Below are 15,335 nucleotides of genomic sequence, written 5' to 3' on the forward strand. Positions count from 1 at the left end.
ACCTAAGACAGGACACCCATCTCTGCTATGGGTTGTTCCAATGACGGGTAATCGAGGATTCATTCGGCCATAATGGCTCCAACCTAAGACAGGCACAGCTCCCCCTGGTTCCCAGTCTCTTAATAAAACAGAGAAGGGGGATATGTGGGAAGCCACCCACATCAAAATGGCTGCCATGACCTTCACATAACAAAAAGGCCACTGTGACCTGGTTCCAAACCTCCACCCCCTTGCTCGGGTTCCCTGCTGGATACGTTCCGCGGGCCGGGACACTCGGGGGCCCAGCACCTAACGACACTGTCTTCAACACCTCAACATCTGCGTTTTCGTGGATGCTGGGAAACGTTTACAGGCTTATTTGGAACAAAGACTTCAAGCTCCAAGTGGCACTGCAGGTAAGAACACGTGGCCGAGGACCGGCAGATGGCATAATAAATGTGTCACTGGAGTCCCACGTAATCGACTGCAGTTTGAGTCCTGGACCCAGCAGCCTGAAACTCATGCTGGGCACACATACGTGTGTGCCCCAAATCCTGAGAGAATAGAGGGAAGGGACTGCAGTGTGCCTATCCCCTCTGGGGATGATTTCTCACATTCTATCTCTGTCTCTCTGGCAAGTGCATGAGCCTATAGCAAAAATCTCTCTCCCAAAAAAAGGACATGTGGCTGCTGTAAGAGCCTTCTCAAAGGGTCCGCGCCATCCAGCACAGTCAGCAGCAACATGCCCTGTGCCCTCTGACCGTCCCTGCGCCTGAACCCCTGACCGGGAGCCGCTGCGGTGCTCCAGCACTCACTCTGATAGAAGCAACCCTTCTGGCAATGAGGCTAGAGGCACTGGGACCCCAACCCGAGGGAACTGACCAGCCCTCCCCATGGGGCCTGAAGGTGGCCCAGCCTGGAACCTGCACTCTGTGCTGAGACCAGGAACCAAGTCTACGCTCCATCTGGTGAGCCTCGCTGGGCTCCCCAGGGAGAGCTCCCTGGAGGTGCTGCTGCAGATACTGGCCTGGGCAGCCCAGCAACCCCGGTCCCTATGGCTCATGCTGTGGATTTTGCCCAATGCTGGGAGTTCGGTGAACAAAGCCATGACACTGTAAAGACACAGCTCCAGTAGTGGACTCTCAACAGGCAGTTCCCCAGATACACGGTGGATGATGCCACTCGGCAAGGACGTTGTACAAATCTGGGACGGTGACGTCTGACGTCTAATTTAGCATTACTTTCGTTTCCCACAGTGCTTTTGCTCCTTTTCCCCACTAAGCTATACGAAGATGTCAATACAACAGTGCTTTAGGAAATACGACTGAGGGCAGTCTTCACCTGGGGCCAGCTGGGACAAACAAGGGGAGCCCTGGAGGTGAGACCCACAGGGCAGATGAAGCAAACGAGAGAAGCCGAAGAAGGCCTCCATCCCCATTATGCAGACAATGCTGAGAAACAACGGCAAGAAGACGGCTTCGAGGAGACAGAGAGACGTGCGCGCAGGCCTCGCCTTCTCACTTGGACAGCAGGGAGACCGCGGGGCGCTCAGCGTGTGCGCACCCAGATTGTGTTCAGAGCTTTTTCTGCGAGCCAGGTGGGCAGGAGCCGTGCTTGGGGCCAGGGCCAGCGGTGAAAACTGCGTGGAAAACGCAGGGTCTGGACCAGTTGCCTCAGAATGATCTGGATGCGTGTTGAGATGCGGGGTCCATCCTACATCGCATAAACCAGGCCCCGGTGCTGGGGGACTGGGCGCTTTCGACAACGGTGGTTTCTATCCGGAGCATCATTGAAACGCCTTCGTTCTCACGCCTGCAGCCCCACCTGTCTTTCATCCCGCCATCAACGGAGAGGTTGAGAGCCGACCGACATGAAGAGCACAAACGCAGGCTCAGCGTGAGGGGAGCCTCAGCTGCAGACAGCGAGCCTCGCTGAGCTGAGCCTAGACCCGCTGCCAGTGGAGCCCTGCAGCCTCCCTCTCGTCTAGGAGCTGGCGCGGACTCTCAGCCCTGGGCTCTCCGCGGAACCCGCAAGGGCTGGGTCCCGGAGTCTTCTCCCGGGCCCCTCCCCCGTCCCTCGGCCCCGCCCCTCGGCCCCGCCTACCTTCTTCCCCGACCCTCCCCGAACACGCTGCCAGAAAGTTCCCGACAGGCGCCGCGGGCAGTTCGGCGGTGACGTCACGGCGGCGCGCCGGCATCAGGAGAGGACCCCGCTGCGACCGCGTCCCCTCGGGTCCTTGAGCCACTTCTGACCGTGTAGCCATGGCCTTGCGGCTCTTGAAACTGGCCCCGGCGTCCGCGCCCACTCGGATCCTCTCGGCAGGCACCCGGCGCGCGGTGAGGGGCGGCGAGCGGGAGGCCTCGGGTTCGCTGGGCGCGGCCCCTTTCCTTTCTCCCGTCTCTGCCGGCTGGCGGCAGGAGCTGCGTAGGTGCAGACTGGAGGGACTTGACCTCCGGTTAGGGTTAGGTCAGCAAGGGATTTCGAGCAGAGAGTTCTTATTATAAAATGACGTTAGTGTTTTTAGGAGGTATTTCCGACTGCAAAAGGAGGAGAAAAGGAAAGCTGATTGTAGAAACCAGGTGAACGGGGACCTGTGCTAGCGAGGCGAACCCGGGGAGCCCGTGACAGTGCATGTGCGCCGGGCGCTCCACCCTCGGGGGTGAGCACCTTCAGTAGGTGCAGAGATGAGAAAGGGAGGCTGGAGGGACTGGGAGTGCCTGTGGGGTGTGGGTCCGCTTCGAAGTTCTGCTGCCGGCGTCTGTCCTGTCCCAGGAGCACTTAGTGAATACGCGGTGTAATTATCTTTTTTTTTTTTGGAGAGGTTTTCACTATAGGGCGCGTGCGCTAGCCAGACAGACAGAGACTTAGAGACAGAAAGTGAGAAATCACCTCCCAGGGGGGGTGGTCTCGCCGCAGTCCCTTCTCCTCCATTCTCCTCTCGGGATCTTGGGCACGCATGCACATGCCCGGCGTGAGTTCTAAGCCACTGGGTTTGGGATGCAAACCGCGGTCGACTACGTGGGAGTCCAGCGACATAGCCATTATGCTAACTGCTGGTTCCCTAATTGTCTTTTTGAAGAATTACTTCATTCAAGTTTATTTGCATTATTATTTTTTAAATTTGACTAGAGAGAGAGAAAGTGAGAAAGCAAGCTGCCAGATCCGGGACTCCAACCACCGTCTGCCTTGTGGGAGTTCATGCCGTGCCACTTGGGAGCCCTGTAATTTACTCACCGGCTTCGATGCCCAGTGGGATTTTGGTCCTCTGACTCTCTACTGCTCCCCATTGTTTAGAAAAGTGCTTGGCTCTTGGGCCTTAGAAAACTTGAGAGAATGAGTCAGTGCTCCTGCACAGTTGCTACTGAGTGAACAAAATATTCGTGAACTGTCCGGAGTTTGAGGTCTCGGGAATATAGAGAGAATTTACTGCCGTTTACTAGCCCCATTTCCCATGGTGGTTCCCATTTGCTGTTGTAGGCAGTGCTTCGGACATTTTAGTAAAAATTCTTCCCATTCTTGGGACCAGCAGTTAGCATAATGGCTATGTCACTGGACTCCCACGTAGTCGACCGTGGTTCGCGTCCCAGACCCAGTGGCTTAGAACTCACGCCGGGCGCGTGTGCATGTGTGCCCAAAATCCCCAGAGGAGAATGGAGAAGGGATTGTGGCGTGACCATCCCCCCTGGGGGGTGATTTCTCGCTTTCTGTCTCTCTGTTTCTCTCTGTCTGGCGAGCGCATGCGCCCTATAGCAAAAACCTCTCCAAAAAAAAGAAAAAAAATTTCTTTCCATTCTTTTTTCTGCTATGAATGTCTGTAGTGTGGGGGGCACCGAGGCAGTTTGTGGTAAAGTGAAATTCCGTGCATTTTTTTTCATACAGAGCATTTTCTGTGAACTTTTCGAAGGCACCTGACAGTATCTACAAAAGTGGAATCATGCGTGCATGCTCACCTTTTAGTTGACTGAAGCTGTGCTTTACTCAGATTTGCTGGTTTCTCCTAGCAGCGTCCGTTTCGAGATCTTACCTGGCACACCACACGGCGGTTCGTTGTCATGCCTCTTGGTCGTGTTCCCCTCTCAGATCTCTTTTTATTAGATGCCCTGGACAGCTCTGAGCAGTCGGGGGCAGATGCTCTGCCCTCACTGGGACTTGCTGGTGTCTCTCTCCTGCAGAGATGTGGGATGTGTGTCCTTGGGAGAGGACCACGGACGTAAAGGACAGCCGTCAACGTGCTAGCTCAGGCTCCGCTGTGGCTGTCGGCCCTGCACACAGCCAAGTTAGTGGGGGTGCTTCCACTGTGAAGGCAGCCCTTTTGCTCTTCCTTGCTCTACTCCAGGAAGGAGGTGGCGTGGAGCCCACACTAAGGACGTGGAGTTACTCCCCCTTCCCTAAAGGCAGAGTGTCAATAAACTAGAATTCTCCTGCGTGGGAGATTTGTCTGCTTTTGCTGGAAGGCATGTCTAGTAGGGCACTGTTAGCCGCAGTCCTTTTCTCAGACCTCTCCATCCCATCAGGTTCTGGGCGCACGCGTGCACACATGCCGGTGTGTTTTCAAGCTGTCAAAGCTGGGATGTGCATCTCGCGCAGCCGTGTGGACTCTTACCCCTGCGGCGAGAATTTACCCGCTGTGCTACAGGCCAGCCCCTTTATTTTAGTGTGGACTCTTGGATGTTTAGTTTATGCTTTGGTTACAATCTAAGACTGCTTCATTTTGTCCTGGTCATTCTAGGCGTGCTGTCGGGAGCTCTTGTCCTTCATGGCTCTGTGTCCCTGTGTTGGACTTTCCAGTGTGTGTGTGTGAGTGTGTGCATGCGCACATATGTGTGAACACTTCCGTACTTTCTGCTACCACAGGACAGCCGAGGCCTAGAGCCGGCAGTTTCTACAGGAAGCTTTTATTCCCTTTATTGGAAAATGGTATTAGAAACCAAGCTCTAGGTGCGAGGGATGCCATTGCTTCTGGGGTGTCCTCGCTTCCACGCCTCCCGACTGACAGGAGGGGACGTACCCGGTCGTGTATATACATGTGGGTTCACAGGGATATCTCTGACCCTGATCCGTTACCACGCAGGTCATCTGGCCTCGGGCGTCTCTGACTTCCCACTCCAGCTGTGTGACAGCTCCAGCTGTGGCACCTCACTCCCACCACCTGCCACCCCTTTCCCTCACTGCCCAATTCCAGAACACTTACGTAGCAGGAGCAGAACTGTCAGCCCTTGGCCCTGTGCAGAACGTCTGCGTCACGCCGAGCACAGTGCCTGTGTCACCTTTACTGGCAGACCACGCTCGTTTCTTCGCAGCTCTGCCCACCGCTTCAGTGAGGGTGCTTCATACTTCTGTAGCACAGTCGGGTGGTTGAGTTACCTTTAGCTTTCCATCCTGGGGTTCTTCCATGGAAATACATTTTTAAAAATTTTGATATGCTGGGACCAGCAGATGGCATAATGGTTACATCACTGCACTCCCACATAGGCAGCTGCAGTTCAAGTGCCGGACCTGGAAGCTTGAAACTCACTAGATGCATGTGTGTGCCCAAAATCCTGAGAGGAGACTGGAGGAGAAAGGATCGTGGCCTGGCCATCCCCTGGGGATAGTTTCTCACTTTCTCTTCCTCTGTCTCTCTCTGGCGAGTATACACACCTTATAGCAGACATCTCTCTTTTAAAAAAAAAAAAAAGGAAATGCGTAGTTCATTCTTTGGGTATAAAGTGGTGTAGTCTTTGACAGTGTGTACTGACGTGTCTCCACTGTTACGGCCCAGACAGCACGGTCTCACTTTCCTGTGCTTCCCCTCTCCCTGGGGCCCCTGGTAGTCACTGCTTGATCTCCCACCTCCGGCTTTCTGTCTTTTCAGAGTGCTGTGTCATTGGAATCATGTCTCACGTCACCTTTTAGACCGCTGCCCCCTTCGACGGTCTGAGGGTCGGCCACTCGTGTTCTTGCGGCTCCGTGGCTCGTCTCTTCACCGCCAAATGCTGCCCCGGGGTCTGCATGCACCAGTTTACCCAGTCAGCTGTCGAAGGCCACTTGACGCTTTCTGACTTTTAGCAATGACAGTAAAGCTCTTAAAGGTAGTTTTGACTGGGACCAGCACATGGCTTAATGGCTATGTCGCTGGACTCCCACGTAGTCGACTGTGGCTCAAGTCACGGACCCAGTGGCTTACTCACGTTGTGTGCATGTGTGCCCAAGCACCCAAGAGGAGACTGGAGAAGGGCCTGTGGGATGGCCATCATTCGGGGGCGAGTTCTTGCTTTCTCTCTGTGTGTCTCGGGCGAGTATACGTGCCCTACAGCAAAATCTCTCACCAAAAGGAAGATGGTTTGACTATTACGGAGAAGAGGCTGGTGACTGGGAGTGCTGGAGACAGAAGGTGAGGGAGAGGCGTGAGGACGGTGGGGACATGATGTCCTGTCCAGGAGGTCTGCAGTTCAGCTGTCATAGGGCCGGGGGAGGGGACGGCGTCCGCCAGGGCTCTCATGCTCACCGTTCTGCTCGTTGGATGTGGACCGTCCTGGGTGCATGGTGGGTGTCCTCTGTCACGAGGGAAAGCGGGTCGGGAATTGGGCGTGGGTGTGGCGTTTCCGCTTTAGGCCTGAGCTTTCAGATACCTTCGGGATGCAGAGGGGAGAGCAGTAATAGGCAGTTGGATGACTTGGTCAGGAACTCAGGACAGAGGCCTGGGCGAGAGAAGTGCTTCTCACTGTTCCCTGTCCCCAGCCCCTTGCTGCCTGTCCTCGCCTGCCCACCCAGTTGCTGCGGGACACGGTGAGCGTGTTCTGGTCCAGGCTCTGGCCAGGCCCCGAGGGTGTAGCAGTGAGCAGTCGGCACATGCTGGGGAGAGGGTGGGCACAGTGCATGGGGAGGTCACAGAGACGGGCGTGGGCATTTTCACCAGCGGGAGGGTTCTTGGTATTTTACGTAAATCAGGTTGAGCATCCCTGTCCAAAAGGCCAAAGCCCACAATGCTCCGAAATCTGGAACTTAGGAGCACTGATATGAGGCCACAAGTGGAAATTCCCACCCAACCTCGTGGGATGGGCTGCGGTTGAAGTACCCCCGTCAGAAGCATTGTAAAGTCCCCGCGGGCTGTGCACAAGGTGATTGTGGCACGTGGGCGAGCGGCCTGCTTAGACTTGCCCTGTCCTCAGGATCTGCCGTTACGGACACGCAGATATCCCACAGGTGGCACACAGACCCTCACTGTAAACACGCCTGGTCTCCAGCAGCTGAGAGGAGCACAGCCTGGGCCGGTGCTGCAGCAGCCCCGGGGCAGTCATGCCATGCCGTTGTGTTTTCCAGGGCGGGATCCACACCAGTGCCCGGCGCGAGCTCCAGTACGGGCCTCTGGCCTACATACTTGGCGAAAAAACAACCAAGAAGCTCACAGAGCGCAGCAAGGTGATAACTGTAGACGGCAACATATGTTCTGGAAAAAGCAAGCTCGCCAAAGAAATCGCGGAGAGACTCGGTATGGGCGCCCGCCGCGCGCCAGGACTGTGTCCTCGGTGTGTGCTTGTCTTACTGGGACCCCACGTGGGCTGTCCTGTCCCAGCCTTGCACCGACTCTCAGAGAGATAGGCCGTTCAGTTCCCTGTGCCTTTGCCTTTGTAGACAGTGAACGGTGGCGAGGCTCGCTGACGTCACGCTGCTGGCCAGTGGCAAAGCCTCGTAGGGACATCGGTCCTGTCTGGTCCTGGCAGCAGCCGTGTGCTTCCTGGAGGCTCCTTGGGCCCCAGGGCTCAGCGCAGCCCCCTCGCTCACACACGTGCATGCCAGACCCACAGCCCTCAGTATCTGTGCCCCTGGCCACCTTCAGGGCGCAGAAGTGGAAGCAGTAATAGGCAGTTGGGTGACTTGGTCGGCAACTCAGGACAGAGGCCTGGGCGAGAGAAGTGCTTCTCACTCTCAGACACAGGCCTGCGGGGACTGCCAGCCGCTGACGAACAGCCGCGGAGGCTCATGGGGGCCGTGTGTCCGGTGGTCCGCGCCGCCCGCTGCTGGCCCAGCCCCACTTCACCCCTCACTTCTCTCCTCAGGCCTGAGGCACTTCCCTGAAGCCGGCATCCACTACGCAGACAGCGTGACGGGGGACGGCCGACCCCTCGACCCGGCCTTCAGTGGCAGCTGCAGCCTGGAGAAGTTCTACGACAACCCGCGGAGCGAGGACGGCAACAGCTACCGCCTGCAGTCCTGGCTCTACAGCAGCCGCCTGCTGCAGTACGCCGACGCCCTGGAGCACCTGCTCAGCACAGGTGCGCCCCGCGGGTGGCGCGCACGGGTGCACTCCGACTTCCGGGAAGGCCATGCACTCATGTGTCTCATAACACAGTTATTTCAGCGTTCCCACTCGTGTCCTGGAGCGAGCTTCATATGCTCACATCACGGGAGCCACCACAGGGGCTCCTGCGAGCCGGTCCCAGGACTAAACAGGCAGAGGTAGGTGCGGGCAGGCTGCGCCTCCCCGGTGCTGGCTTACCTTCCTGTCAGGAGAAGAGTCACTGACAGCGCTGGAGAAACAGGGCAGCAGCTCTCCCTGTACTGCCGGGGAGAGCGCACCGCCCGCTCCATGGCCATGTATGCGTGCTGGGCACGTGGGGCCTGGGGAAATGGGACGGTGGCTCCCTCAGTTACTGGGGTCTGGGTGGAAGTACCTTCTTTCTAGAAGCACCAGCTCAGGACGGAAGCCTGTGCCAGCTCTATTGGCAGCCAGGCTTCTGCTTGTAAAGAGCCCTCGGGAGCTCCGCGCGAGCGGCTGGCCCCTCTTGGGGGCCCTCAGGAAGGGGTGTGGGGGCCTGTAGGGGGCTGTGGCAGGGGGGGCGGAGGGCTGGGGAGGCCTCTGTCCAGCAGCAAGGACTTGGGGCACTGCTGGTCTGAGCTGCCGGCATGGCCCTCGGGGTCTCTGACATTAGCGCAGCATGTGAGCGGCAGGTCACTGGGTCCCAGGCAGCACAGCCTGGCCGGAAGGGCCATGGCGGGCGCTGCAGTGGCTTCCCTGGAGGAGAGGAGGCCAACCAGAGGTTTGTGTGCAGGAGTAGCAGGTCCTGCTGCGTTCCGGAACACCCTCAGTTTGTGAATGGTGTTGGGTAGGCATGCGGAGGGACACAGGCAGGGCTGGGCCTTGACCTTGGCTGGAGGTGAGGAGGTGGGTGGGAGCTGCTGCTGGGTTCATGTGCCCTGGGAGGAGCCGTGGTGATAGCATGTTCCTGGGTGGGGTCGGGGAGATGGGAGGCCATCCTGGGATCTGGCTAGAATCGGATTGTTTAAAAGTAGAAATGCTTTTTTTGCTAACACAGTGCTTTTGTTACAGCTGCCTAAGTGAGACAGTGGCATGTCGCCAAGAATCAAAAAGGCCTTGCTGCTTTTAAAAAATCCCATTTGAAAATGTCGGTGTGGACGCGGATCGTGCATACCTGTTGTGCCCCATTGCTCTTCCCAGTCCCAGTGCTGGGCGACTGTCTAACTGCCCTCGCTCCTCTCTCGGCAGGGCAAGGCGTCGTCCTGGAGCGCTCCATCTACAGCGACTTCGTCTTCCTGGAGGCCATGTACCGCCAGGGCTTCATCCGGAAGCAGTGTGAGTTGCCCGGCTGGGTGCCCTCCCCTGACTCCGACTTCCGGGAAGGCCGTGCACTCGTGTGTCTCATAACACAGTTATTTCAGCGTTCCCACTCGTGTCCTGGAGTGAGAAAAGGAAACCACCTGCGTGCCCTCGGCCCCCCCTTCAGAGGCTATCTTTCGGCCTCTGCCACCTCTGCGGAGTCCTTGTCCTTCTGCTCATGTGCCCATGCCCCGCAGCCTCCCCAGGAGCCCCCCTGGCTCTGCTCCTCTGTACCTTCGTGATTTCCCTGACCTGAGGGTGGAATGGGACCCAAACTCCCCCGACTCTGGGGTCTGGTTTTGGTGGTCTTGGAGGAATCACTTCCCTCTGCTTGCACCTACACGGCTGCCAGCGTTGTCGCAGTCCTCTGTCCCTCTGACACACTGCAGTTCCCGTGTTTGGGGACAGCAGCATTGTGGGGTGTTGAGGTGGGACGGGGCAGACGGGCAGAGTACAGGCCTCCTGCCGAAGAGGAGTGGTCTCAAGGCAGGCCCAGGGTAGGCTACAGTGAGTGCCACCAGGAGCAGGGAGCAGCAGTGAGCAGGCTATGTGGCCCCTTCCCCAGTGTGCTGAGGCCGAGCTGGGGGTCGGAGCAAGCGTGGCTGGGGAGCTGGTGGGGAGAGCCGAGGGGGCCAGCCTGCACCCTGCTGCTGGGAGGTGTGCGTGCGGGGCCGGGAGGGGCAGTGAGGCCAGTCATCTGGCGGCCTGGGCGGCCAGGAGTGTGCGGGCTCTGCTGTACGTGCCGGGCTGTGCCGAGGGCAGGGAGGGGTGATAGACCCACAGGTGGGCAGGCCGCAGACAGATGGCTTCGTCTCCCCAGGAGGCCAGAGTGAGCGGGAGAGCATGGGGTGGCTGCCCTGCCAGCTTCCAGGTGCCACCTGCAGTGCAGCGGGAGGATGGAGGGGAGCCACACCGGCAGCAGCCCCTGCTGTCTCCGGAGGCCAAGATGGGCGCTGGTGGGTGGTGCTGGGAGATGGGCGGGCCACGCCAGGGAGGGCTTGCACCTTGATTGGGATTCTGGGGTTTTCTCCTGAAAATACCAAGCAGCTCCGGAGGGCTGATTCTTTGTAATTGTTTCTTTTCATGAGAGAAAAGCAAAGTGAGGGAGATAGCACCCTCACCATGTCTCACGCCACGACCCTCTTCTAGCCTCCCAGCCAGCCAGAACCAGGGCTGAGTGGTGCACACAGGCTGCCCAGCCCCGTACCCCACCTCCGTGCGGTCCCAGCAGTGAAGAGCTTATGTCCCCAGGACTAGGCCACTGATGGACTTCTAACTGGGAAGGAACGTGGTGAGGTTTGCATGTAAATGAACACAGCCCTTTCTCTGAAGGGTGCGTCCAGAGACACTTGGCGCAACAGTGTGCCCCACGGGCTGCTCTGGGCAGTGGGTGAGAGCTGGGGCCCGGCCAAGGTGTGGACTGGGAGCACTTGGCCAGCCTGCTCAGTCAGCTTTGTGGGAGTGAACTGGGGACAGTAGTAGGACCACCTGGGCGGACGGGCCACCAGCAGACAGTGCACTGAAAGGCGGCCTCACGCGGAGCCCCTGGAGTGCAAGCCCCCGAGACCCTACAGGCATGGTGTGTTGGTGCTACTGGCCCGAGGGCTGGGCGGGGGGCGGTGTCGGGGCAAGCTGGTCTTGGCACAGTCCTTAAGCGATGGTGGGGACTAAGGCCAGGTTTGTGGAGGCTGTTTCTGAGAAGGTGGAGACCCTGAGGCATCGAAGCCGGAGGGTCGCAGGTACTCCTGGACAGCCAGAGAGGGTGGGAGAAGGGTCAGTGGTTGCTGCCACAAGTGTAGTGATGAGAATGGAGATGTGGCCGTGGGCTTTCCCTGTTGGGGGCACTGGAGCTGGGCTGGTGAGAAGGGAGATGACAGATAAGGTCAGAGTGGTTTAAGGAGTGGAAGCGCCGGCGGGAGTACTGGGAGAGAGGGGACTTGGCCAAGGGAGCCGGTGCAGCCAGCGTGCTTCGTGGACGGTGTTGGTGCCGCCTGGAGCTGCCTGGACGGTGCTCGTGGACACTGCGCGTGCTCGTGGACGGTGCTCGTGGACACTGAGCGTGCTTGTGGACGGTGCTTGTGGACGGTGCTCGTGGATACTGCGCGTGCTCGTGGATGGTGCTCGTGGACACTGCGTGTGCTCATGCCACCTGGAGCTGCCCGTGCCACCTGGAGCTGCCCGGACGGTGCTGGTGCCGCCCTGTAGCCCGGTATTTTGCTCAAGTCGCGTTCCCCCTGCGTAGTCCTCATGGGCCAAGTCTCTGTCCTGGGGTTAAAGGCGCTGCCCAAGGTGCTGGTCCTCTGAAGCCAGTCGCTGGGCATGGCTGGGAATGCAGCGTGGTCGCCTGCCATGTTTGGCGCAGTCACCCGTTTGTTGCTTTGGAAGGTTCCCTCGTGAAGATCGGCAGATGGTGGTTTCTTGACATGGCCCCTGGGGGTGAGGTAGCTTTTCTTCACCCACACCCCTGCAGTGGGCTCCCCGCTGTTTCCTGGCAGCCATGTGTGCCGGTGACACGCAGGTACAGGGTATCCACAGGAGGGCGAGTGTGCCTGCATGACACCATCCGTGTCGGAGGTCTGACGACGGCTTCGACAGACCCATTCTGCAGCCCTGGCGGCTTTCAGGGTGTTTTGTTGTCTAAACCTGGCCCACTGGGTAGTTCTGTGTAGCTGGCTGAGTTTACAGAAATAAGTTACACCCGGGGAATCGAGACTGACATTTTCCAGTTATTTGGAAAATATTTTCAAAATGTTCCTTATTCGCTGGGGAAGCCCAGACTCCTGTGCCTGTGGCCCTGGGAAGGAGTGAACACACCGAGGAGGACACACCGAGGAGGACACTGTGTGACCACCTTCCCAGGAAGGACAGGTGGATTTGGACGTGGCCGGACGTGCCACAGGTCTGTCCTGTGGCGTGATGTCCGTGGCACAGCGGGCCTGCCCTGAGTGTGAGTCGTGAAGCGCCTCTGGGCTCGACTCTGGCCCTCGTGGCCCCACAGCTGCCACGTGCAGCCTGTGGTTACGCTGTGGCTGTCGTGTACCTTCTCTCTCTGGGAGGTGCCTGTTTTGTGGACCTGCGGGGACTTCGTGGGGACTGATGGCCTCTCTCCTGGGCTCGCAGGTGTGGAGCACTACCACGAGGTGAAGAAGGTGACCATCTGCGAGTACCTGCCTCCCCACATAGTGGTCTACATCGACGTGCCCGTGCCCGAGATCCAGAGTCGGATTCAGAAGAAGGGAAACGTAATGCACCTTTGCCCCGAGGCCGCGCCGCTTCCTGAGTCCTCGCGGTCTTGACTGCCCGTCAGCACCTACACCCTGCCATGCCAATGGTGGGCGCCTCGCTCCCGACTGTCCCTCTGGGATGGGGTTCCCACTGTGGGGCCCCACCGAGAGGGCGCTCCTGCGGGTGGATGGGCCACCCTACTGCTGTCACCAGGTCACATCAGTCAGTCTCGCGAGAGGGGGAGGGCCTCTTTGCAGAAATTCCTCTGCTGGGTGCCTGTCTAGTCTCCAGTGGGCTTTTTCCTTGAGAGAGTTGTGCTATAGGGCGCATGCACTCACCAGAGAGAGAGACAGAGAGAGGGGAATCCTCCCCTGGGTGGATGGCCACAGCAGCATCTCTTCTCCTCCAGTCACCTCTGGGATTTTGGGCACACACACTGGCATGAATTTTAAGCCACTGGGTCTGGAACTCGAACCACAGTTGACTATGTGGGGGTCCAGCGACGTGACCATCACACCATCTTCTGGTCCTTCCGGTGGGGTTTTTAGGTCTTGTTATTTACCTGTGAGCTGAAAGTGAGTTCAGAGCCCTTTCAGTTCCGCACTTACGTCCGTTTCTCCCAGTCGTGCCTCTCTCCTTTCCCACTCCGGACTAGGGCAGTGGAGTGGTCCCTACACACATCCGTTTCCCCCTAATTAGGTGGCCAGAGACTCGCATCCTGAAGTTGCCGTGGCCTGTAGCCCCGTAGGCACGATGGAGGTGCAGGACTGGCTGAGCATTGGCCTCGTGGCTAGCTCTCGTTTAGTATTGCAGAGTTTTTTCCTGGGGGAAAGTGTCATCTCCCCCTAGACTGCGATGGGAACGTGGGGTTTCTCATGTGCCCGCCGGCCCAGTGCCTACCCTTGGCTGGCGTTCCTGCCGGCACTCAGGAGATGACCTTGTCCAGCGGGCAGAAAGCTCCTGAGAGGGGCTATGAGACCAGCTTTCCTGCTGGCCTGCTGTGACCACGGGACATCCGGGCCAGCCGATGGCTGCCCACTGCCTTCCACTCTAGAGAGCTCGCTCTTCACTGGGCCGTGGTTTCCACTCTGAAGAATGTCCCATCAGTGGCAAAAGGGGGTACTATGAGTGAGAAATACTCAGTTATTTCTCCATGAAATAATTTTGCACAGCTTTGCTTACTAAACTGATAGTTACTGAAAAATAAAAATTCAGAATCTCCAGATTACTGTTTTGATAGCTGGAATAACAAGATCTTATAAATGATCCCAAGGGTCCATACGGGAGCAGTCAGCTTTTTAATTTTTTTGTGCAAGTCTTAGCAGAACACTGTCACAGCTGAGATTACCGCTGTGTGTGAGAGGAGACGCTCCAGGCGAGGCCGTGTCACGGATGCGCGTGTCTTACCTTGATTTTTTGGCAATGCCATCTGCGCCTCTGCTGCAGCCTTTGGCAATGAATGGCAGGCCAGCCAAACGCCGTTTCTAAACTCTAGGAAGGCGAGCAGTCACCCACACTGCTGCGTCCAGTGTGGACTGGACTCCTGGGCCAGAGGCTTGTCCTGTGTGTGCGCACCGCCCGCCGGCCCCGTCTGGTCTGCGTGTGATCTGACTGTCCTTGGAGCACAGGGTGGGCCTTCCAGCCCGCCGCCTGTGTTAGAGCACTTTGGCTGCCCGGCCTCTCTTCCCTAGCCCGAGTCCCCCCCACGCAGAAGCACTCGCAGCCGCACCCAGGAGGATTCGAAGGTGAAGCACAGCCACCTCTGCAGGGTGCCAGGTCCTTCCTGGAGGGTGTGGCTGCTGCCTGTTTTCCTGGGGGACATATTTGGTCTTTGGAAGAGTTTTGGTATGTTTATTATGTAAAAATTCATTACTTTTCCAGTGACCCCACATGATCCCCCCTTTTTTAGATTTTTGCTGTAGAGTGCGTGCACACATAGAGGAGAGAGAAAGAGATAGAGGGAAAGTGAGAAGCCACCCTCCCCACAGGGTCCACACCAAACCCCTTGTCCTGTATTCTCTTCTTGAGATTTTGGGCATGCACCCACATATGCCTGACATGTTTCTCAAGCTGCCGGGTCCAGAACTCGAACTGCAAATTCAGCCACGTTTGACCCAGCACCTTAATCACGCCACCTGCTGGCCCTGTGACCCTATCCATGACAGAATGGCGAGAAGGCAAAGCTGCCTGTGTCATATATTTTTGTTTTGTGAACAGCTTTAGCGAGGCATACTTAATATTCCATGAGAGTCACCCATTTTAAGGGTACAACTCTGATTTTAGTACATTCACCACGTTGTCGCAAGTACTCAGTAATGCGGTCTTAGAGTATCTCTGTCATCGTACATTGAGCAGCAGGCCTACTCGTTTTTCTCTCTCTCCCTCCCACAGACTCTGCTAGAGCTTCCCTTCCCCCGTGCTGGACTTGGTGCGCAGGGGGACAGAGGCTTTGCTCCAGGGCCTTCCCCTGTGCTGGGCTCGGTGCACAGGGGGACGGAGGCTTTGCTCCAGGGCCTTCCCCCGTGCTGGGCTC

At 57.8% G+C, this 15,335-nt stretch overlaps 1 protein-coding gene and 1 long non-coding RNA gene across 2 annotated transcripts in view; one reads left to right on the forward strand and one right to left on the reverse strand.

Moving 5' to 3' along the window:
- The window catches only part of LOC114008412 (uncharacterized), a 37,426-nt gene extending 35,293 nt beyond the window's left edge, over positions 1-2,133 (reverse strand). Inside the window, exon 1 of the long non-coding RNA XR_003549941.1 lies at positions 2,083-2,133. This is a non-coding gene — a long non-coding RNA (uncharacterized LOC114008412). The remainder of the gene's footprint in view (positions 1-2,082) is intronic.
- An 8-nt stretch (positions 2,134-2,141) lies between these two features.
- The window catches only part of NDUFA10 (NADH:ubiquinone oxidoreductase subunit A10), a 37,759-nt gene continuing 24,565 nt past the window's right edge, over positions 2,142-15,335 (forward strand). The window contains exons 1-5 of the mRNA XM_006151933.3: positions 2,142-2,315; positions 7,282-7,450; positions 8,019-8,234; positions 9,467-9,553; positions 12,698-12,819. Coding sequence (XP_006151995.1) covers positions 2,241-2,315; positions 7,282-7,450; positions 8,019-8,234; positions 9,467-9,553; positions 12,698-12,819 — 669 coding nt within the window. The 5' untranslated portion in view covers positions 2,142-2,240. The remainder of the gene's footprint in view (positions 2,316-7,281; positions 7,451-8,018; positions 8,235-9,466; positions 9,554-12,697; positions 12,820-15,335) is intronic.

The sequence above is a fragment of the Tupaia chinensis genome, unplaced genomic scaffold (assembly GCF_000334495.1).
Source record: "Tupaia chinensis unplaced genomic scaffold, TupChi_1.0 Scaffold000332_1, whole genome shotgun sequence".
In the NCBI taxonomy this organism is placed as follows: Eukaryota; Metazoa; Chordata; class Mammalia; order Scandentia; family Tupaiidae; genus Tupaia; species Tupaia belangeri.